Genomic DNA, 24,733 nt, shown 5'->3' on the forward strand with positions numbered 1-24,733 from the left:
ACACACCTGTTGCTTGAGTGGTAATTGCTGTGATGCCATGTTCTGTTCTAGGTTATTTTTATTACAGGAAATTTATTACTCTTCTATTATTTTTGTGTGTCTCAGAGCCTATTTTTTCTCCCCAAGAAAAATCCTTTGAGAAACCTGAGGGGGTGTTGTCAGGGTTAGTAATGACCTTGTGAGAGCACTGCTAGCAGATAACCAAGGTCACCTCCCTGCACACAGTGACTGCACTGAGCACTACAAGTGACTATTATGCATATTCTTCTATTGTCCTTTGTTCATTTCCTATGTAGGATGAAAATCCAATATTGCAAAAGTAGATAATGATAATCCCTTCACCAGAGGGTCTTAGGGCACCAATAACACCTGCACTTCCACATTTTCTACAGGAGAAGAACAATGGAATTTGAGTAAATGTTGTGTATTTTACTGTGAGTGTTATCTGATCTTCATTCCTGTTCAGCCTCTGAAGCCAGAAATTGTTAATTATATCCACCATAAACACTGGATTAAAAAAGCCTTGGACAAAGGCACAAGAGGCATGAAAACAGAATAATGAAGAGTTGTTTTGTTTTTATCCACGCACTCCTTAGTAAATGAAACACTGCTCCTGTGTTAAGGAAGAGAATGGAAATGAAGAGCTGAGAATGATTTTATTGATAAGGAATGGTTGAGATACTGAAGAAAAGCATAAGTGTGTTGCTGGGGTTTAGTGGCAACAGCAACAGAGAAACTCCTCAAAAGCCTGGCAAACCTGCTGATGAAAATTACACAGGAAATGGAGCTCCTCAAAGGGTCACTTTTCTCTAAACTATTTGTTTCAACATATATATATATATATTTAATAAGACCTCATCTGGCTGAGTGAAGAGGCTCCTGTAGTTTTGTAGATCTTGAGGAGATTTAAGTAACCCAAGAAGAGAACTGATGTTTGGGTGATGTTAATGACAACAACCCACCCTTTCCCTTCAAAAAACCCTCAGTTTTGGTAACATTTGTGCTGTTTGAATGGCAAGTGACTGAACCCGGTGGAGATTCCTAAAGCTGAGTGAGTTGTGGTGAAAGAAATCACCATGAGAGGGAGTGCAGGTTCTACTTGAAGGTCTCTTATGGATGGAAATAGAAAAGGGCAGGAGGTGGGTCCAGGCTGTTCCAGCTGCAGTTTGATCATCAATATGATGAGTTCCCTGTAGTTTTATATTGCTTTATCCAATCAAAGGGATGTTGCAGCTAATCCCTGTTACAGACTCAGGTGGATGTAGTTTGGCTGCATATCTGCATGAGTGCCCTGTGATGGGAGGTGACACAGTAAAGGCACAAGGACTGTGAGAAGTGAAGGATCTGCTTTACTGCTTGAGAAATTTGCTGTTATTTCCACTAGCACTGAGAAGTCTGCCTGCATTAAGCCACAGTGTGCTGTGCAGGGAGAGGGATAAGGAGGCTATCACTGCTATCAGAGTGTGCTTGTAGTGAGAAGCCTTTGAACACAAGTGCTGAGCTGTGAAAAGCCAAAGGGTCCTCAAGCACAGCAGGTCTGAGGGCACAAACATTATCCATACTGCAGTATGTTCCCAGGTGTTGCATGAAGTAATGTGTGGTGATTCTTTGGGCTTCTGTGTGCAGGGAGGTGTGAGGTCAGACCTTTGTTGTTAAAAAAATCAGATATAAATGTCCTCTGTTTACTTTTGAACCTGCTTGAGAGCGTAAAGGAGGAGAGAATGAAGCTACAACATGGAACAGCAAGTTTAGTGTGGGAAAGAGACTTAAAAATGAGCAGGTTCTTTAAAAGTTTGTTTTCTTATTCAGAAACACAGAACCCACAAAGTGTTTTGTGGGTCTTCCTTTTGCTGACTTGCCTTCATGTCCTTTTGCTTTTTATCTTCATTGGTTTCTTGGAACAAAAAACTTGATTACTTTTGTCTTTACAGTGTCTGGCTACAAGGAGTGATTAGAACTACAGATGGCCTTTTTGATTTTTTGCATGGCATTACAATTAACTGAAGATTTTCTCTGCTTGATTGCTGCCCTTATATTCATCCCTGCTTATTTTATCTTTTGTTTTTACATCATCAGGTTTTTTTTCATCTCTCATTACCAGATATTTTTCTTTTTGGATCATCTCTTCTCATTAACATTTAAAGTCTTCAGTTCTCTTCTGTCCTTACCTTGAGTCTATTTTTACTTGACCTTTTTACTTTTTTCTCCAGCTTGTGTGCACTGTGTGTGTGTTTTACCTTTTTTAATTGCTTCTTTTTTTTCTGTCCTTAGTGTTTTTGTCTTTTTTGTCTTTTTTTTTTTTTTTTTTTTTTTTTTTACATTTTACTGTGTACCATCTCTTCTGGCCCTTTTAATTCACACTTACAATGTCTAATGCAAGTCAAGTAATGCTCCATAAAGCCTAATTACACAGCTTTTCCCATGAGGGAATAAAACTTTTGGAAAGCTTCCTTTCTGCTGCTGGAGTTTACATTAGTGTCTTGCTTCCTCAGATTCCAGATGAAAGGGTTTGTATTTTCTAACAGTCACATTCAGCTTGGTTAAAAGTTCATTTTTATTCTACTTCCAATTGCACAACTGGAAAAACTCCTCTTTAGGCAGCACAATAACCTTCAAAGGCTCAGGCTGACATATGTATTCAATCTAACATTTATATGCTCCAAGGAGATGTTATTTTGTTCACTGTAACCTCTCATGCTTAGCAGTGACCATTCTCTTTCTGATTTCTTTACAGAATGAGAAGCAATTTCTTGTTAAAGATCCACCTTTTGCCTCAAATATATACCATCACTGCTAGATTCATAAGTTTCAGATGAATCTGAAACTTATTTTCTTTTTTGATCAGATTTCTGCAATTGCTCTGTCTACCTGCTTTGCTCAGCCTTCCTGACCTTTGCAGTGTGTGTATGTGTCTTCCTGGCTCTGCTCTGCTGCAGAGACTGTATTTGTCATGTGAGGAGAGATTGGTTTTTATTCATGCAAAGTTCTTGGTGGTGGCTCTGCACTATAAAGTAGCTCAGATTTTATAAGGCAGGAACAGTAGGAATAAAGAATGATGGATGAGTTTGATATGGTTTGCAGGAACTATTAAAGAATGAGGAGAAAAATCAGGATAAAGGAAATTGTGAGATCTAGGAAAGATAGTCCAAGTCCAGTGACTTGGAGAGTGCCTGGAGGAAGAAGGTCAGAAGTGATGTGGAGGAAATGTGCTGTAAATGTTGATTTGAGAAGTGAAGGCCTGACAGGGAAGAAAATACATTTGTTAAGGAGCTGAAATTTGAATGCAAGAGTTGCAAAGGAAGAGGAGGGATGAACAAACCAGACTTGGCTGATCATAGTTTAAAGTGAATATAGCTGTGCAGACAAGGACAGTTTTGCTTTTAGAACTTTTGGCTCACTTCCTAAAGAGCTGAGGCTCTTCGGGTCACAGTCTCCTGGCAGAGCTTTCGAGGGTCTCAAAACTGGTCACATCCTCCAGGTTCTCCAAAAAATGACCTCATGAGCAAGGGAAAGAACTTGTATTGCACCTTCAGTGCCACCTTTTGAGATGTAGAGTCTGTGCAGGAGAGAGGTTATCAGCATGGCAGCACTGTGGAAGGTTTCAGTCACCTCTCATACCTGAGATTGCAACAAATTCAAGCACAAATCAAATACAAAATCAGCTTTGTCAGTTCAGTTACTTGTTTAAGTTCACACTATTATTACTAAGTATTTTTAAGGCAGTTTCCAGCACTGGGGACAATGCTGATGCTGCCCAAAGCCTTTGGGTGTCTCTAGTCAGAGTAGTTCAACATTTCATCTTTTAGTGCTTAGGAAGAGCTTGAAAAGAGACTTATTTGCCACTGGTGGATGTCAATAGCTGATGATATTCCTAACTAATTGCTTTCTGCTGACTAATCTCCTCCTTTTTCTGATGTTGCTGATTCCTTAACCTGCAGAGTTAGAAGTGCACATTTAAAAACCTTAATATTGTAACATAATAGTTTATTTTTAAAAAGTGGAGGGATCTGTTCTGCTCAAGTTTTGTCCTTTGAGAGAGCTGTGGGATTCAAGACTTGGGTTGACAGGACCAGAAGCCAAGTCTCTGCTCCCACCAGAAACCTGATGATCAGAGGTCCTTCCTGCCCTGTGCTTTCCTCAGTCTGACCACTGAGTCAGCTCTGTCTGGATAGAACACATTTTAGCTAAGTGCCCCTAACACATTTAGAGCTGTCATAGTGGTCTTGAGATAAAGATCTTAGTGATTTAAGTGGTGTTATCACAGCAGAAAATCCCAGTAAGGCTGTAGCAAAACACACTGGCTGTCAGACCTCATCCTCCCCTCCAGAGCTTATACTGTGCTTCACTGGCAGTTGGGTGCTGAAGGGCAGGTTGAGCTGTCTTTATTTTAACCTGAGGAAAGGCCAGTTTAAAGTAAGTGAAAGGTGATTAAAGCATAAAGGTAATCTCTGCAGTTTCATCTCTCAGTAACTTTGGGATGAATTTGATTCCTTTAGTCATGCACATATTAACACAGTTTCACTGTGATCAGGAGGACCATGATTTTAGCACTGACACATGTACAAACCAATTTAAAGTTAGAGAAAACCTGCAGAATTAGTAGCAGAAGATGCAGCTTTGCCTTAGATTAATTGTTGTACAGATAGTTAGCTAAAACATTGGTAAAATGCAATTACAGTTTGACTTGTTCTGTTAATCTTACACTATGGACTTGGAATTCTCAACTGGAGAGGCAAAGTGGGTGGTGATTTTGCTGTAATCATGAGTTTCAGGCCTGGATAATTCATTGTTCAAAGAGCTTAAGGAATGGATAGATATTTATTTGTAGCACTGAGGTATTTTCTCTAGAGAGAGAGAGATTTTATTTACAACACCTGGCACTGTGCAGGGAGTTAATGAACATCTTGTATCATTTGCCTTTGGGAATTGTCTAGTCTACATCTTGTTTGCTGTTGTTTAGTAGACTTGGAATTTGTGTGTTTATGGTTCAGTCAGAGATGTTATGATGCTTCAGAGATTTTGCATTTTAGAGGAAGAAAACTTTACTCCTATGTTTCATGAACTTCTCTTGGAGTTTCTTTGCTTTCTGCCTGGAAGTAAGGTTCACATTTACACTGAAGGATTCAAGAGCCCAAAGAAATTCACTGACAGTCTATAGGTACAGAATCAATACTAGTAATTTAAGGTGTAACACTGAACTGCATTGCATGAACAGAAAAGCAGAGTTAGAACTGCCACAGTCCTGCTAAGTTGTCACTTTGTCCTAGATCACAGCAAGAGGAAGGGATTTGCTTTCTCAAGATGATATGAAAACTGGGATTTCTTTTTGTGGAAGCCTGTAAATAAATGGAGACTGGCTTGACTCCAGAGTCATGTTTAGCTCATCAACAAGTTTCCACAGGAATTTAAATCAAGTATTTCATGGTTATGAAGCTGATAGGAACATAAAAATCTTCATAAAGTAGAAACATTCAGAAATGTTTCTCCCTGTATGTAATTTTATGCCTTGAGATGAGGTGTGTGCATATGCACATGCCTTTGGCATCACAAACAGTTGCTTTCAAAACATGTCATAAAACGAGAAAGCTTGTGGAAGGCTCCTAGGATAATAACCATCATGTGTCTCACCAGGGGATTGTATCCCAGAGATTGGGGATTGTGGAAAATGATGGTGAGCATAGTCTGAGGAGAAATATCTGTAAACACACTAACTTTTCTCTGTGGTGTGACCAGACTGTGCTCTCTACATCAGTCCTGGTGAGTAGATCAGAGCCTGTTGGCTGTGCTCCTTGCAGCTTGGAAGGAAATCTCTTGGCTTTGGCTTCTGGCTGTTTTTATTGTTCTAAATGGCTTCTTGGTTTCCTTTGAGCTGCACAGAGTTCAGAGATGACTCCTAGTCAGTTAGTAACTTAACCTCTGCTGTTCTTTAAAGGTAATTCTGCCAATTGAAGTACCATTCGATATCAAATCTGTGCTATCCATGTCTACAGAATCACAGAATGCTAAGGGGGTGGAATGGACCTTAGAGATGATCAAGTGCCAACCCCCTGCCCCAGGCAGGGATACCTCCCACCAGAACAGGTTGCTCAAGGCTTTATCCAACCAGGATGGGGGCAGCCACAGCTTCCCTGGGCAACCTGTGCCAGTGTCTCACCACCCTCACGCGGAGAACTTCTGCCTAATATTTAATCTAAATTTCCCTCTTTCAATTTCTCCCCATTACTCCTTGTCCTGTCCCTGCAGTTCCTGATGCACAGTCCCTGTGCAGCTTCCCTGGAGCTCCTTCAGCTCCTGGCAGGTTGCTCTGAGGTCTCCACACAACCTTCTTTGCTATACCCCTGTCTCCTAGAGAAATGCTTTGATGCAGTGTCACAGGGTACCAGCTGTGTTGTTGTTGTTGTCTAACTTGTGCATCCCAAAGTACAGGCTGAGAGGATTCTTGGGGTTGGTTCAGTATAGCCGTTCTTGACCAAGTGAGGTACACTGAAGATGACTAAATCTGATTGTCACTGGTGGGGGATCCTGTGGCTCTTTGGAATGAGCTGCAGCAGGTGGTCAGGACAGGATTTTGGTATTTCTGTTCTTCCTCAGGCACTGGAAGTTTGTTCTCAGCATAAATAAAGCTCCTAAATCCTGCCTAGGCCATGAGTAAAAATTGATGAGGCTTGAAAATACAGAATTGTACTTTCCCCTTTTTTTCCCTTCCCTGTTTCTTTAATTCCTATCCTCTTCTACAATAAGAAACTCCATTTGTCTTTTTACCCCATTTATCTCCCTTATTTTTATCCCCTACAATATGGACTTAAGAACCTTCATTTTACACAGATCCTGATTGTGATTTGTCTCTGAATAAGATCCTCAAACATCCACAGAAATCCTTGGCTCTTTGAGAGGTTCCAGATCATCAGTGTGCACATGCAGCACAGTGCAGGGCTGAAACTTGACATTGAAAAGAACATATCAGAGTTTAATAAAAGTTAAAACTGAAAGTAAGAATGATTTAGGCCTTTGCTGGAGTGATGAGTGACTTGTGATTAGTTCCACCCTCCCTTTTAAAGGAAACTGTTGAAGCAGTATCACCACCTATTGAAACGAATGTGCCAGCTTTAAATTCTTAATCAATTATCCCTTTCCTTTTTATAGTTGTCTTCTCCGACGCAGAGAGAGAGAAGCTGAGAAAGTTCACAAATAAGTCTTACCTTCTGGATAAAAGTAGTCGTCACCACATCTATCTTGGATTAATTGATATCCTCCTGGCATATTGCTATGAGATCTGTGTCAACGAAGGGGACAACAATGTAAGTTAAATGGAAGTATAATATGTTGTAGGAACCTAGTGCTGGACTCTGTCCTGTCACTTAGAAAACTTGCCTTTTAAAGTGAACTTACTTCCAAGCAAGTCCCTATCCAGGAGGTCATTTCCAACCCGGTTGATTCTAAGACGAAAAATAAGTTAAGTTAAAATGAAAGACTTTGTATGTCTAGATTGAGCTGTCAGGGTCCCTGTGGGGATTTATAGGGTTTGTAAATACTTCTTCTGGAACAGCATTTTAGCTGTAGGACAGACATGGAGTTGTAGAAGATTCCAGGCAGTTCTGTTTATTTCTGATTTGTGTTGGGCTGTGTCTTGATCCATGTTAATGTAAATGTGACAAAAGAATTGTTCCTTTTTGTTCCATGCTGTTCTGGGGATAGTTTGCCCTCTTGGGAATGGATTTGCTTCCCAGATACAACTTTGTGCTCCAATCTCCTTTGCTGATATTAACCAATGAGATGTTTTCTCTGTGTTTTTCATCAAGACAGTGGAACATATAAACAGTTCTGTCTTAGACTGACTTGTAGGGTGTGGAGTTTAGAATGACAAGCAGCAGTGTCCAGACCTATTTATTTGACAGAATCATCCAGGAGGGTTGTGGTAGTTAGTGCTGCCAAGAACACAACTGTTCAGTTCTTTATTGGGGTTTGCACTAACTGTATGGTATATGTGGAAAACACACTGTGGGTTTTGCCCTTTTTTTCCTTTTCTTTCCCCCTTTTATTCCTCTTTAATAGGAAAACCAAGACAGGCCACACAAACCTTTACTAGAGCCAGGATTATAGATCAAGGCTTTCTGGCTTTGTGCCCTAATCATCCCACTAGACCACACTACCACACAAACACTATGAATCTGTCACATTTCAAGAGTAATGACATTTTACATGTCCTGTTGGCTTCAGGGCCCTCTCTGAAAGCCAAAAGTCTTGAGCTGTTTTCATGAAACATTTGAGCTTGGCTTTTTGTTGATTCAAGTTTCTGTTGCTTTGTGCAAAGGGGCAGAATTCCACTAAAACACCATTTTCCTGTTGTATTTTAAAGGCTTTGTGCATGGAGTAAATATTCCCAATATGGAAACCCATTCAGTTATTTAACATTTGCATTGCAATAGAATCTTTAATGCTGTTCTGTGGCCATTTCAATGCATGTAATTATTGCTTCTTACTCAGAAGGGTTCTTAAATTGCTGCCAGAATGTTATCTTAAAGAGTTTGCCAGCAGTTGAGTGTTGGATTAGGTAATCCTTGTTTTACTGTCTCCTCTTAAAACCAGGTCGAATCATCTTGGAACATCAGGAAACTGAGTGCAACGTTGTGCTGGCTGGAGGTAAGGTAAAACTTAGGAGTGTTTGCTGTATTACTTGATTTTTTGGTGGTGTTTGTTGCTTTTGTGGAACTCTTTCAGTATTGGAGATGAAGTAGAATCATGAAGGTTGGAGGAGACCTCTAAGATCATCAAATCCAACCATTAACCTGTCAGTGCTGGAACCCCTAAACCCTATCTTCTGGTGTCATATTCAGACACCTCTTAAACACCTTCAGGGCTGATGATCCTTGTGAGTCCTTTCCAACTCAGGATATTCTAGGATTAATAACTTCTAAGGATGACAGGTAGTACACCAAGCTGGAATGGACTGTCCCATGCTCATTCCTGAAATTACTGAGCCAAGTCTGTTTGCAGGATCAAAACTGAAATTTGACAGGATTTTGGGGTTCAGTCCTTCAAACATTTCTAGTAGTGAATGTTATATTCAGTAACAACTTGTTCGATGACAACAGGTTTTGTGGCTCTTTTAATTCTGCAGTAGCAGATCACAAACGAGTGCAGTTAAAATGCACTGATCGCCTTAATTCCTGATTTTCTCTTCAGATCCTTGTCCTAACACAGTGGAGGAGTTTTCTGCCTGCACTTATCCTATGATACAGCAGTTCTTGGTGCCAACAGTGTATTTCACACCCAGAAAATTCAGTCTCCTGGCACCAAGCTGTTAATAATTCTGTGTTACTCAAACCATGTAGGGGAGGGTGTTTTCAGCAGTCTGTAAACAAAATTGCCTCAGCTCTGGTTTGTTTGAACTGGCTGCCACTTTGCTGGGCCTGACATGGACACACCTTAGGCTCTAAATATTAAATCACAAGGCATAAATGATTCAGATGCTAAGTGGTGATGCAGCTCAAATGAGAAATGGGTTGAGGCAGTCCCAGAATGCAGAGAAGGGTTGGCTGTCAGCAAAGCCTTTTTATTCATTGGAGTCAATTGAGAGTTCAAGATGAAATAGGTATTTTTATTTGAGTTCAGAAATGGAGTATTTTGTCTTGAAAAGTGAAAGCTGGAAAGGAAATCACTCTCTGAAAGTCTTTAATAACTCCTTAATGCCTCTGGCCTGAGTAAATTAGAGATCTTCCTCACCCATAAAGGACTCTGAGCTGTTCTGCCTGCCCAGGTATATTCATCCCTGTCTTGAATATCTGTAATTTCCATAAGAGGCAGAGTCATGTATCATTTTTAAACATCTTATATGTACACATGTATTTGGTTAATATCATGTGGATTTAATTTTTTCTTCATTCTTAAAAGGCTTTTTATAGCTTCTCCTTAATACACATAATAACGTGGGACAGATGTAATTTATTGCTTTAATCTAAAGGATGGCAACGTCTTGAGTTAGATGTTTTATTCTGATGTTCTCCACGTTTTTTTTCTAATCCCAAACCACTAAAATGTATAGGACTTCTACCATGCATAAATGTGCAGTGTCTTGTTTCTGTTTAACATGTTGATTTCCCTATCTATTCAAATACAGATTTTTAGAGGCTTAATATATAAAAATGTGCTTTTTTTTTTCCCTATTCTGCTATGACTTTTTTTCCTCTTTAAAGGAGACCAAACAAGACTAACTCAGATTTTCCACTGCTATCCACAGAGTTTCACTAGCATCCATGATGTCCTGGTATCTTTTGGAAGAAGAGTGCTGTGCTATCCCCTGTACAGACACTTTGGGTTGGTGACTCGTGCCCTCAGTGATACAGTCATGATATTGCAGCTGGGTGAGTGTTTCTGGGATTGGAAGAGATGCCAATGTAGCCACATGGTTTATATGTCTGGGATTTTTTTTTTAATAACTTTGAATTCCTTGGTCAGCTTCACCCAAACTTGAAATTCCAACATTTCTGGACATCCTGTGGTTTTCTGCAAATGAGGCTGTGGAGAGAAGAGACCAAAATTAGTGTCTTTGATAGTAAAAAGTCTCTGAAGCAACTCAGTTGGGTGTGAGTGTGGATCTGCATGAGGGTAGGAAAGCTCTACAGGGAGACCTGGACCGACTGGATCAGTGGGCTGGGAACAACTGCATGAGATTACTTAAGGCTCAGTGCTGGTCCTGCCCTTGGCTCCCAAGCAGCTCCAGGCTGGGGGAGGAGTGGGGACAGAGATGTTGGTCCCAAAGGACTTGGCAGTGCTGGTGGCACAGCTCAATGTGAGCCAACGGTGTGCACAGGTGGCCAAGGAGGCCAAGCACATCTTGTCCTGGCTCCAGCAGAGTGTGGCAGCAGGACTAGGGCAGTGCTCATCCCCCTGGACTTGGCACTGGGGAGGTCCCAGCTCAGTGCTGTGCTCAGCTTTGGGCACTCACTGCCCAAAGGCCATTGAGGCACTGGAGAGAGTCCAGCCAAGGGCAACGAGGGCAGCAAAGGGCTGGAAAACATGAGGAAGGGCTGAGGGAGTTGGGTTTGTTCAGCGTGGAGAAGAGGCTCAGGGGTGACCTCCTGGCTCTCTGCAACTCCCTGCCAGGGTTGGATGTGTGTCCTGCCATGACTGAGGGAGAGAACTAGAGGGAATGGCCTTGGGCTGAGCCAGGGCAGAGTCAGATTGGATGTGAGGAGAAATATTTTCCTTGTTCGAGTGTTCAGGCACTGGGATATTGCCCAGGGAGGTGGTGGAGTCACCATCCCTGGAAGTATTTAAGAGGCATCTGGATGTGGTGCAGGAGGATATGCTTTAGGGGTTCCAGCAGTGACAGGGTAATGGTTGGACTTGATGATGTTAGAGGTCGTCTCCAACCTTGATGGTTCAATGATTTATTAACTAGCAGGTTTGCCATCCAGCTGTCCCAGTTCCTGCCCTGTTCCATGCCAGGGGCCAGGTGAGTGTGGCCATGCAGAATCCCACATGTGAGACCAAGGGGTGGTTTTGTGGCTCCTATTCAGTGGTACAGTTCTTTGCAGGATGAAGACAAAATGGTTGAGCTGACCCTGAAGAAGGAAAAAACTGGCTGTACACTACATACTTGTAGCTTTGTTTTGTTTCACAGTGAGGATTGGAGCTGTCATCTGACTGCAAATTATTCCTTCAACAGCAACATTCTTTTTATATATTCCCTCTTTATCCCAGACAGCTTTCATGTAACAGTACAAATTTCCAAACCTATGGTTATTCCAGCTCCAGTTGTGCAGTTGTACACAACCATGTTTATCTCTTGGGTTGCTAAAGTTCTTTGCAACTTTGCTATTTATCATGAGTTACTACTTTTAAAAAAACCATTCAGTGTTAGATGCATTTTTTGGGCAGAAGAATCACTGAGAAGCAGCACTTAGGTGGTTTATTTTCAATGCTTTCTGAGTTGCAGGATTAAAAAACCCACACAAATGGCAATATTCATCTCTACCACTGCCAAAAACCATTGATGATTCAAAATACCATTTACATTATAACAGTTGGGGAGTGAAGTTTTAAGGGGAAGATAGAAAGCTGTCCCTCTTCACTCATCTCCACTGGCTTATGTTGCTGTTCAGAAGTGTGAAATAATAAGATTCTGATAAGCAAACTGAAGTGATACAGTGCTGTCAGCCCTTTGGAGTTTTTCCTGAGAAGGATAGTGCATGAGAGGTAAAAGATTTGCTTTTCTTTTATGATGGAAAATGGCACTGGAGTGAACATTCTGTGATCCAACAAAATATTTTCAGGAGTTTAGTAAGGGAGGTGAGAAAAGACTGAGAGAGTTGGGATTGTTCAGAAGCTCCAGGGAGACCTCAGAGCTCCTTCCAGTGCCTTAAGGGGCTTATAAGAAGGCTGCAGAGGGGCTTTTCATTTGGAAATGGATGGTCTTCAAGGTCCCTTTCAACCCAAGCCATTCCATGATTCTGTGATTCTGCTTCTTTCATGTGGACATAAATCCCTTGGGAGAGACATTAGCAAGTTAACAGTGGAGTGATGAGATTAATGTCATTAACTTCTGAAAGTTCTGGGGTTTGTGTATCAATATTTGCTGTTATGGTACATGCAGAGTGTGAAAAGTGCTAATTTTTTAAGCAGCCAACTAGCAAGGAATTGGGAAGATACCAAATGGATGTACTACCTGTCTGTAATCAGAGGAAGAGGTGGGAAAAAAAACTGTGTGTGTATATTCTTAAAAGAGAATTGTAGATAATGTCCTGCCAAGCCACATTTGTTCAACCCAAATGTTTCCCCTTCAATCCTCAATGGAATATGAGCCATTCTCTTGGGGAACTTCTGCTCTTACAGAATCCTTAGCAAACTCTGCACTGTGCAAAGCAGAGTAAGAACAGATAACACTGAATATTCTGTTACCCCATTTGGAAGTGCTGCATCCCCAGTTTGGCACTGCATTTTTATCCAGGTGTGATGGACATGGGTAACAATGCCTGTCAATAACAGAATTAATCCAATTACATAGCAACACAATTGTTCCTTTTCACATAGATGCAAGAAGGTTGGTGTTTAACTTAGAGGAAGAATCAGCTGGAATTGACCTCATCCTGACTTGAAGCTTCCTTCAAGATGGTGTTCACATAGTACAGTGCAATGTTTCCATAATAATAAGCACAGTAAACTGATTTGTTTTAAAATACCAAAGCATTCTGATGGCACTGAATTGTTATACCTCAAGTTATGCTGCTTGACTTTAAAAATGTTAGTGCTGTGCTGGTGGATCATTTCCAAGGTAGAGGACACTGCATTTTTAAGCTATTAAGGATCCTTGTGTGTGGTCCAAACACTTTATTTTGAATTAAGACTTCCTGCCCAAGTCTCAGTTGTAAGACAAATGCATTAAGGTGATTAATGTTGAGGTCCTTAGCAGATTTTTTTTTTTTCAGATACTGTGATCTATAATACTTAAAACACTTGAGCAAAACTGTTCACAATTCAGAATTGACTGTATTTATCTGTTCTCTGGGTTGAAGGAGGGAATGAAATGCAGTGGTACATCCAGGTACAGAGCTGTTTCCAACAACAGGTGTGCTCTGCATGTCAGAGCTGACTTGTGTTTGCCTCTTGAAGCCATGTGAAGAAAATGGAATTGGTTATCCATGGCATGTCTTCATTGCCTATTCTATGGCTTTCTTAACCCCAGAGTACAGTGACTTTTAAAAACTGACAATTCTAGAGCTACAAAAGACTTTTCAAACCAGCACATTTGAGGTTTGCTTTGATAGACAACCTTTCAGTGAGTTGACTGCCATAGCTGCCAAAAAAGCCTCCAGCCTGTTCATCTTTTGGCTTTATCAGTTCTCTGTTCCAGTTCACTGTGTGGTTTCACAAATTATTGTGTTGGCACATCAAAAAGAGCCGTGGGAACCAGGGAGGCAAAGGAGTGCAACAAAGGGCCCTTAAGCCAGTGCAAGTGACAATGCTGAATACATAACCAGTGCCTGGAAGTTGGGACCAGCTCTCTTCTGAAGTAGGTACCCAAAGACAGAACCTACAGTGTGGAATTTCACAGAAATAGGCCAGGAACCATCTCTGTGTTGTAGATTGTCCTACATTTAAGGCTTGCAGAGTGTTTGCTGTTCAGCTCCTATTTTTTATTGCTGTGCTAAGAGGAGTTAAATGCAGTTCTGTGTAAGGACTTTCTGTTTACAAGGTGCCTGTGTTGGATCCATATTCTCAAAGCAGAATTGGTGCTTTGCCATGCTGTGTGTTTCCCTGGATGTAGGATTCCCTTTTTCAAGCCTGGCAAGATTTGCAGCCTCTCTGATCAGAGTCCCATTAAGCTTCTATAATCCAAAACTTTTTAATTTATGAAGAAAGCCTTTTTTATTGGGAATTAGTGCAATGCTCACTGCTGTACATTGTTACTTGGCAGGTGAGGAACAGCAGTGGATGCTGTAAATGGTTTGGGCTGACAGCTTGACAGCTAGAACCTGAAAAAATTAGCAAAATTTTAATTCCACAGATCATTTCTCTTTAAAAGAGCACAACTTTTTCTTAGTCAAAATAATGATGGTTGACAAGCTTGTCTTGACAGGCATTGATGGAATACAATCTAAAAGTTATCAGTTATATTTGGGATGTTATGTTTTCATTCCTGACTTTTCAATTAGTCTCCCAAACCAATGGGTTTTTCAGTTCTGTTTGCTGTGGCTCTTTGTTCTCCTTGTACTTTCTCTTGTTGCCACCTTTCCTCCATCTTCCTCATCCTTTAACTTTCATCCTCTGTCTGTATTTTTCCAGCTCAGAATTAGTTCCAAACAAACAAATTTGGTGTTTGAACAGCAGAGGGAGTTCATATCTCTTTTTTTCTTCCTTTTTTTTTCCCCTTTTCTAAATCTGTAAAATGTAATTTCATCCCTGTTCAGGTTTCATAGCCTAGGAGGAGTCAGTCTCTTGGGAGAGGGTTATTAGATTCCATTTGCAGCAGTGGCTGTTTTCATTTGAATGTGGGTTTTTTTCCCCCATTAAACAGTGAAAATAATTTTAAGCGTTCCAGCACTTAACCCTTTAGCAACTGTTACCAGAAAAACTGAGGGAAGAGATTCCAGCTAATGGGATTGTTGCATATGATGGAAAAATCAGACTACAGGAAGTTTTGTGCTTGTGGAATGAGAAAACATTCACATTTTTAATCTTTTACTGCATTTATCAGCCGTATGTCAAATGGCTTGAAGTGAGGTTTTCTTTCATTTTGCCAAAGTATTTTGTAAAGAGCAGAAGGAGGAAAAGTTCTGCTTAATTCCAGGCCCTGGTTAGGTGTTGTCAGTGGGATTTTGCCTCACACAGTGGGACAAATCCACGTGCTCAGCACTGCTGTGGGCTGTGTCTTCCCAGCCTTACTGTTTGCCAGCACAGATTTTTGTGTAGGTAAAAAGGACATGTTTCCTCTTCCTTCAGAGGCATAACTTTTAGTTACTTGTGGGTGACTTTTCAGCTGACTTTATTCTGAGATGCAGTGCCCTGTCTGCCTGTGCCAAAGCTTGGCCCCTTGCAGCTCAGAGCAGTGGGAGAGCTGGGGGAAGGAGCTGCTTCAGCTGCAGGGAATTACATGCATGACTCTGCCTTGAGGCTTTGGTCTTAGGGAGAGATTCCTACTGAATGCAAGGGCTTCACATCCCTGTGGATCCTGAGGGGCAGAGTTACATTACTGCCATTCCAAGCCTGTGAGTCAACCTCAAGTTCCAGGATGGTTGTAGATAGCATTGTTGTTAAAGCCTCAAAGGTGAGGAGATGCCAAAAATTACCTATTTTGATTTCCTTCCAGGAAAAGCTGCAGTTTTGAAGTGCCTGCTGGACATTCACAAGATTTTTGTGGAGAGTGATGACCCTGCTTACATCCTTAATGATCTCTTCATCACAGACTATTGCATCTGGATTCAGAAAATCAAGTAAGTTCTTCAGTAGTTAGTGATATGGGAAGTGCTTTTGGCATACTTCTCTATGATGAAGTATCAGCAAAATTCTTTACTGTGAGGTGCTGAGGCTCTGGCACAGGTTGCCCAGAGAAGCTGTGGCTGCTCCATCCCTGGGAGTGTTCCAGACCAGGTTGGATGGGGCTTGGAGCAACCTGGGCTAGTGGAAGGTGTCCCTGGTCTTTAAGGTCCTTCCAACCCAAACCAGTCTGGAATTCTATGAAAAAGAAATGTTGACACCTACAAATGGAAATACGATCAGTTTTGTTCAGTTAGTATCCCTGACTGTGCCAGCTGCTCTTACTACAGAGGCAAAGACATAGAGTCATCACAGAATCAGTTGGAATGGAAAAGACCTCCAAGATCATCAATTCCAACCCTCCTGTGGTTACTAGACCATGGCACTAACTGCCACATCTAGTCTCACATTCAGTGCATTTTTTTTGGTCTGGTAACATCTCTGGAGGAGGAATTACATCTTAAATAAAAGTGTAAATTTTAATGTATTAATAGTTTTTCTGTGGGACAAAACAGCTTCTGGGGAATTTTCATTCTGTTGTTATCTTAGGAAGAAAAGTGTTTATATAGCACTTAGGTAACTCTAAAAGAAAGGTTAGAAACAACTTCTAGGTCAGGAGTGAATTGACAGCACATACAAACCTTTCACATCTGTAGGAAGCTGTTGATTTATGAACTGTAGCAGTTGTACTAATTGATTATTAACACCACAATAAGTGTCACAAATCTCCATGCACTGTGTCCTCCTGCCCCTGGAGCTGCTGCCAGCTCACTCTCCCTGGCAATATGCTTTGGCTTCCACTTCACTTGAGAGGAAACAGTGGCTCTGCCACTTCCAGGCAAAGCCCATGGACTTCAACACTTCTCTGTCTCACCTGTGTTCTTTCACTGGAGTCAACATGGCTTATTTCCAGAGGTTTGGGCACTTTGCTGCCAGCCTGGTTAGAAGTCTCAGCATGTTTGAATGGCTTAAAACCAAAAGTATCAGTAGGAAAACAGTGGGAAGTGGATTAAATGATTAAAGCAAGCTGCATGTTCAAATCTTGCTAAGCTTTATATTGTTCTTGTCAGATTTATTCTGGTTTCCATACAGCTTTTTTACTTTCTTCCTCCCTTTTTATGTCTTCTCTGCAGGCCCACAGAAGTATGTGTGTGAGTTGCAGAAGGAAACAGTTATTAATATAAACACCAAAAATTTGCCATATTTGTTAATGCAGCAAAATATAGACTCATAAAACTGGTTATAATTAGTCTTTGCATTTCAGTTCACCATTTAACAAGCAACTGTGGGAGGGAAAATAACTGAAGTGCACAAGGCACAAGAAGCAGTGAGAGGATACAGAGGGAATTTGGCAATAATCATGATCAGAAAGGGGAATGTAGCAGAGAATTGAGCTGCTCAGGCTGCATGTTCTGGTGTCACCACAACTCCTTAGAGAATTCAAGACCTCTTATTACATCTTGTAGATGTTGGTTCTTACCCTCTATGTGCTTTCAGTGACTGTTCCTGTGGGTAACAATGCACAAAATACTCTCAAGCAGCTACAGGTATTCCCAAACCTTTCGATTCATCTATCCTGATTAATTCCGGGAACATCCAGTTCATTTTACACTGTCAATTTTTTTCCAACCACACCTTTTAATGTGTGGCAAATTCCCCAACTATGGGGAAATTCATCTTCAGGTTGAAGTTGAGTTGCAAAAGTGCAGTAAATAAAGAAGGAGAAAGTTATTTCATGGCTCTTTCACAAAGGAATGAGTCATAAGGCAGTAATATCACTGCTGCCCATATCAATGAATATCATGTCTAGCAAATCAGTGATTAAAAACTAGGTTTTGCTTTAAATCCAGCCCAGGAAAATGCACAGTAGCTCTAAGTGACTGATAGATTAACACATTTCCTTCCAGACTCTCACATTATGTACCAGTTAAGCAGAACTGACAGCTGCTGGAAAGAGGGCAATTAAGCTATCTTATTGTCAGAGTGACAGGGCACAATAGCTGTCTGTCATCAGGAGAGCCAGAAAAGAGGAACCACAGAAAACCATTCCTATTTTTAGGTCTGAACCAGGACAGCATTTAAGCATATGCTGAAGTCATTCCTGTTCAGTTCAGCAGTGAAGAATGTGTTTGAAGTTCAGCATGTGCAAAGCGAACAGGAACACTTTGTTTTATTCCTTTATGTCTAAGGGAACAACTAAGTTCACTTGTCATTCAGAAATACCTCAATGGCCACAGAGATGGATAGTGACTTGTCTGTTCAGGACAAGGGTTCTCAGCTCCCCGGGGTAAGGGATCTGGAGAGGAGGGTGGTGCATCGTCCCTTTCAGGGGAAGAAGGTTATGCCATCCCTCTGGTAATTCCTTATGAAGCACTGGCACAGGTTGCCCAGAGCAGCTGTGGTTGCTCCATCCCTCTGAGTGTTCCAGGCCAGGTTGGGTTGGAAGGGGAGCAACCTGTGCTAGTGGAAAATGTCCCTGCCCATGGCAGGAGGTGGGACTGGATGAGCTTTAAGGTCTCTTCTAACCCAAACCAGTCTGTGATTCTATAATTGCCTTTGTGGTGAAAGAGTTCTGGGAGGGGAAGGTATTCATAGGTATTTTTGTGGTGGTCTTTGAATGAAGTTATTTGCAGCTTCAGTCCATCTGGATACTTTCACTGTTTTGTTTCTTAGCTATTCTTTTCTCCATGCAAGCTTCATTTACTTCCTTTGTCTCCATTTCCTCCTGTCCTTTCATAGCTGTAGTCCCAGGGCACTCTCCAAATCCTTGGAGGGTTTTCCTTTTCTTCCCTGTTTCCCTGGTATGTAACCAAATCCTAGTGGAGGTTGGGGCCTCTTTGTTTTTAACAGTTAAAACAGACTGTGAGTTCTTTTGAGTGCAGATTCTGAGCACTTTAAAAACAGCTGGAACCAAAGCTTTTTAGCTCACCTGTGCTGGCAGAGAAGAGCCTGGGAGATGGAGGTTTGGGAGGAAAGTTTGGCACAGGCAGAACAGTGTGGATGTATCCAGTGGTAGTAAGCACACAGCTCTATTCCAGATGAAGAGGGAGGTGTTGGCTTTTAAACCTTCAGTGTGGAAACACAAACCTTATAGCCAGTAGTGTGTCAATAGCTGATTACAAATTTGCTTTGAGATCATAGTTTGGCTGTGGGTAAATGAGATGAATAAGTGAATGTGTCACTGGGCTGGCAAAAGCTGATTTATTTTAAGCACAATGTATCTGGAATTGGAAATGATTAATGCTGAGTAAAACACATGCAGGTGGCTAACAGTCAGTAAGGTATGGGGAGTACAAGCTAGTTACTGAATTCTAAGGGTTTTGTGGGGATTTTTTTCCAGAATAATGACTATATTCAGGTACCTGTTCCTAGCAGAAAAGTAGATTCCTTAATGTCTTAGACAATGCAAGATGTTAGCAAGTGCAGCTAAACTTTTGTCTCTTGTTTGCAACCTTTGAGCTAGTTTTACCTCTTTCCAGGTGTCTAATATTTCTCTTTAAGATGCTTGTGAAGTGACTAAGAATAATTTCATCTCTTGTATGAAGTGGCTTGTAAATCCTTTCAGCTGTTCGTTAGGTTTTGAAGAAAGGGAACATGTTGCTCAGGAAAACTTAGCAGGGGAAAAAAAGGGGGGAAAATAAATGTTAACCTGGGTAACAAAAGCTTAACAAAGACCTATGGAGCAGCTTGTGGTAAATCTCGGCAGGTGGTGTCAACATTTCTGTGGAAAAGCCAGATGCAGCCAGATGGAAAATTGCATCTTTAACCCCTGAGGTCATAATGACATGTCATCACTTCATTTGATCCCCCTGCTAAGTGAGCTTATCATCCACCCTGCTGTCACTTCTGTTATTGCTTTCATTTCCATAATGAAATTAAATCTAATGTGTCTGCTTTGCATGTTCTTGGTTTTTGGGTCCAAGCTTTTACAAACCACTGGTATATATGGCAGCCTTTCCAAGGTGAAGTTATAACTGAATTTGTGTTATGACTCTGAGCTTTTCTCCACCTTTCACACATTCCTTTGGGAAAGGGAGATGAGGGAGAGGAGAAGGAGCTCTGGGGAAACCACTGGTTGGATGACAGCTGCAGTATGGGCTGCTGAGTCCAGGGAAATCCAGGGGTGGGTTAGCTTTCTCCCTTCAGAGAGGAATTCCTGTGTGGAGTTGTGTCCTTGATAGAAGTCAGAATAGTTTACCCACTGACTCTTTCTGTGCTGAGGTTCCTTTGTGTGGCCTGATGTCTTTCTCTCCAGTGTTTGCTGTTTCCCTTTGTGCCAGGCTCTATCCATACTGGTTTTTGTTGGCCACTGGTGTACATAAGTGCTTGCTGGTGGCTCAGCCACACAGAGCCTGGGAGTGGAAGGCTGAACAGCTCCCTGTGAGTCCTTGCCCACACTGGCAGCTAAGTACATAATATCATTGTATGTTAAGAGGTTGGAATGGACCTTAGAGATCATCCAGTTCCATCCCCTGCCCTGGGCAGGGACACCTTCCCCTAGAGCAGATTGCTCCATGCCCCATCCAAGCTGTTGTATAGTTGTACATTTCTCAGGGTTTTATGGGTCTGAGGAATGCAGGAGAATCAGGTGTTTGATCCAGCATATATTTTTCATCATCACTCTTCTTCCACTTTTTGCCTTTCCACCTGACCTTTTATTCATGTTCTGTTGCAAAAAAAAAAAGTGTATAATCATGGTTTGTGTTGTGTTCTGTAGTTGTTTCAACTTGTGCAGTGAAGGAGATCTGTGTGTTAAGACAGATGAGCTGTTAAATTGCCTTGGTGTGTTCTGTGGAACTGCATCTGCTACTTGCTTTGTTCTCCTTCATGTGCATGTACTCCCCAACCTCAGACAAAGGTGATGTTGCTAATTCTGGTGTAATATGTAGGTGTAACATGGCAGTTCAAGCATGGACTGTGTGAGTTACAGTAAAACCCAGGATTCCTGGTGGCATTTATACACACTCTGTAGAAATTGCTGTCTTTATTGGAGCTAACTGAATTAAAGCTAAGTCAGATATCCCTAAGCTATATTTGCTTCTCCTGATGTGCAGGTGAGACATACCCTCAAAGGTTGGTTTGGCCTCAAAGGTCTGTTTTCATCTCTTCATTATAATCCAGACCTAGTCCTTGTTGCACCATAATTACCTGGTCTGAAGCCAGCAGGGAGTTGTGCTTTGTGTGTGGGATATGAATTTCTCTAAATAAATGTAGGATTAATTACATTCACAGCATGTCACCAAGGTGATGAGATCCACTCTGATGGTTCAGTCCCCCTTTGTTTTTCCCAGGTTTGCTGAATCACTTGTTCAATCAATACAGTGTGATGTTGCCCTGAAGAGTTAAGGTCTGATGTTGCAAAGGCATTTAGGAGTCCAAGTTTTGCAGGAAAAAATAGAATTTGTGAGATTTAGCATTTTTCCTGCCTGTGTCACATTGGATCCTGAAGTGCAGAAGGGAGTAAGGAACTCAACCTTGGCATTGTAGTTTCAGCCCATTGCATGGGTTAAAGTCTGGTACAGGGAAGACTTGTGTTCATTCTTTCTTGGCTTTCTAATAATTTATTCTGCAAGTTGCCATCTCTTTATATTTGCAGAAAATACCAAGTTTGACTGTGTGAGACAGTCCAGTATCATTTTTTTAGAGTATACCTCTGATAATCAGGGCAGTGCTGGTAGTTTAACTACTCTGGTGCCCGTTTAAACACACTGAAGCCTCAGAACCCTCTGCTCAGGCCATATAAGTGTTTGCATGAGTTTATAGGTCTGTTCTTAATTTACATTAAGTTGTTTGCTCTATGGATCATCTTATTTATTTTCCTTGTATCCCATTGCTCATCCAAGCTCATCCACAGCCTGTGCTGTGTGTGTTTGTAGGGCCAAAAGCATTGAGAACAGGACATGTTAGAGCCTTTCTGAGAGAATTACTTTAGGCTTCTGCTAGATTTGGGTAAACATTTTGTAATGTTTAACATCTTTAAGCCTCTTTAGTCAAATATTATGATCTTTGGATGTATGTAAATTTTAGCATATATACCAATGGTATGTTAAAATAATTTGTGTAACTGATCATCTATCTGCAAACTTACACAATCTCACCCAGCAATTATTTTCCAAGATCTGGCAAACTTTGAAAAGTAGCTGAAAGTATGTTGAAACTATTTTGGTTGTGCCATTTTTGCAGCTGGTTTTTTTTTTTGTGGCAATTTTGTTTTCCTTAGTGGTTTAGGGTTTTGTAAAGCTCAGAATAGTTGAAAAGACAAAAAACCCACAGGCTTTTAGAAGTCTTTTGGGTTTGCTTTTTTTTGCTGCTTGTGGGGGTGATATTCATAGATCATAGAACCTAGAATGGTTTGGGTTGGAAGAGAACTTAAAGGGCATATTCCCCCCCCCTGCCATGGGCAGGGACACCTTCCACCAGCCCAGATTGTTCCAAGCCACATCCAGCCTGGCCTGGAACACTCCCAGGGATGGAGCACTCACAGCTTCTCTAGGTAATCTGTGCCAGTGTCTCACCACCCTCACAGGGAAGAATTTCTTCCTGATACCTAATCCAAACCTGCCCATACTCATGAAGTCTTTTTTTGTGGCATTTCCATATCCCTAGGAAGAACTTAACTGTAACCTCTGAAACTCAGGACTGTGCTGAGGGGTGAGCAGAGGAGCTCCTGTAGACTGTGCACCTCTACTGTGGAAATACTAAATTCAGACTCGTGTAGACTGTGTACCTCTACTGTGGAAATACTAAATTCAGACAGGAGGAGTCAGGACCAAAACTTTCCTGAAAGGTTCTCAAATGGTGCACCACTAATGTTAGTTTATTGAATTTTTGATCTGTGATGGGGAGGGGAAGGAGGGAATGCATTAACACGTAATAAAAATGAATCAGTGCTTTAAAGCATTCTCCAGTGTTAGAGGGAGATGCTAATTTTCAGCTGTTAACCTCTTGGATGCAGCAGCAGTGACTGAAAAGAACAAAGGCATGAGCAGTAATATATTGTGGATGAAAATCCTGCCTCTTGGCTCTGTGGGATTAATCTGATTTGTACAGCACATTTAAAGCACTTCATGCAGTTGAGACCTGAGGAAAAATGCACCTCATAGTATTGTGTCTTATGTGCATTACAGTTTCATGCTTTTACAGCTTTTGGCTGTAGCCTCAGTTTGACTTTACCTTCACTGCTGCCCATGTCCACCTATGTTTAGTGCAGGCTGCAGTGATTTCCAGTTTGATACAAACTCCACTTTTCAGAGTAGGTGGTGCAGAGAACAGCCAAATTCCTTTCATAGTGCTGCTTTGAAAGCAGCTTTGCCATTAGCATTTGCTTTTAGCTTATGTTCTGATGTAGCCAGTTAGGTTACTTACCAGATAGTGCAGCAGCCCATCACAAAATCCCTTATTTTGATCTATTTTGTAGTTAGAGGATTATGTTTTTCACTGCAGCTCTTGTCATTGTGGATACAGATCTTGTCATTGTGGATACACTGAAGCCACTTAATTCTCTGTCCCCACCCCCTGCCAAACAAAACAACTGGTTGAGGTTTGGGGGTTTGATTTGAAGGCTCTTCTTTCCTGTGCTGTTTCAGTTTCCTAAGAGCCATGAAGGTGCAAGGGACAGACCCCAAAAATCTTGGTGCTACTTGTGATCACACCTCTTCCCTGGACACAGGGAGGACACTGGAGTTTACCAGGTTACACAGGCTCCACCCTGACTGTCCTGTGATGACTTTGCTGTAATAGCTCATGACTACAATCCCCAATTACTGTAATTCCTTCTTAGCAGGTTTTACAAGTGGCAGTGCTACTGCTGGCAGCCAGTTCAGTGTGCAGCACTGTTTGCTTACTGCTTGGAGTAGTCATGCTGGGCTAGGTTTGCTTCTCACGCCCTTCCTTGTTGGCTTGTGTTGGTGAATTAACTTTCAGCTGTCCCAGCTGCTCTTCAAGCCTTTCCCACTAATGGGAGTGACTGCTTCAAATGGTCTCTTTGAGGTTCATTTTATGCACATTTAAGAATCTGTAAGAAAATACAATTTATGTCTTTTCAGATAATGTTTTTGTGGCATTAATTGTTATTTATTTAAAGGTAGAACATGCATAGGCTTCCCCAGACTAGCAATAAGCTTAGTTGAACCATGTGCATTTTAGTACAAGTGTGAAATGACACACTCAGTAACACATTGTGGATCAGAGTTGTGGATTGGAGAATATAAGACAGTCAAGAGCAGCAGCTCCAGAGAAATAGGTTGGGTCATGCTTGAGAACAGTGTTGAAGCTGAGGACCTCTTTATCTCAGAGCAGGTAAGAGGGTGAGTACACTTGAGCTGAAGAAGCAGAGTAGTATCATTGAGAAGAAGGAAGTGGCATGACCTTAGAATACATCATCTGCAAGGCTGTGTTCTAGTGTCTGTTCTAGTGTCTGTTCAAAAAGATGATGAACAATGGAGAGAATTAAGGGGGGAAAAATGTTCCATGAATGTGCATGTGTGAATGAATGACCTGTGTGAGGCCAAGACACCAAATAAACTCAGGAATTCCGTGGTAAGAAAGGTAAAGGTTGATTTGGACTTGTCTGCAAACATGAGGGGACAGAGATTTGGGGGTTTTGGTGTAGTATAACAGGAAAGAATTACAAATAAAATCATAGCATTTAGGTGTTGGAATGGACCTTGCAGATCATCTAGTCCCAACCCCTGCCCTGGGCAGGGACACCTCCTCACTAGATCAGGTTGCTCAAGGCTCATCCAGCCTGGATTGAACA

General features: G+C 41.5%; 1 protein-coding gene across 1 annotated transcript in view; it reads left to right on the top strand.

The window, feature by feature from the left end:
- The window catches only part of SHQ1 (SHQ1, H/ACA ribonucleoprotein assembly factor), a 43,102-nt gene that overhangs the window by 5,665 nt on the left and 12,704 nt on the right, over positions 1 to 24,733 (top strand). Inside the window, exons 7-12 of the mRNA XM_009073986.1 lie at positions 3,102 to 3,124; positions 6,543 to 6,554; positions 7,144 to 7,298; positions 8,587 to 8,640; positions 10,238 to 10,361; positions 15,809 to 15,932. Coding sequence (XP_009072234.1) covers positions 3,102 to 3,124; positions 6,543 to 6,554; positions 7,144 to 7,298; positions 8,587 to 8,640; positions 10,238 to 10,361; positions 15,809 to 15,932 — 492 coding nt within the window. The remainder of the gene's footprint in view (positions 1 to 3,101; positions 3,125 to 6,542; positions 6,555 to 7,143; positions 7,299 to 8,586; positions 8,641 to 10,237; positions 10,362 to 15,808; positions 15,933 to 24,733) is intronic.

The sequence above is a fragment of the Acanthisitta chloris genome, unplaced genomic scaffold (assembly GCF_000695815.1).
Source record: "Acanthisitta chloris isolate BGI_N310 unplaced genomic scaffold, ASM69581v1 scaffold15574, whole genome shotgun sequence".
In the NCBI taxonomy this organism is placed as follows: Eukaryota; Metazoa; Chordata; class Aves; order Passeriformes; family Acanthisittidae; genus Acanthisitta; species Acanthisitta chloris.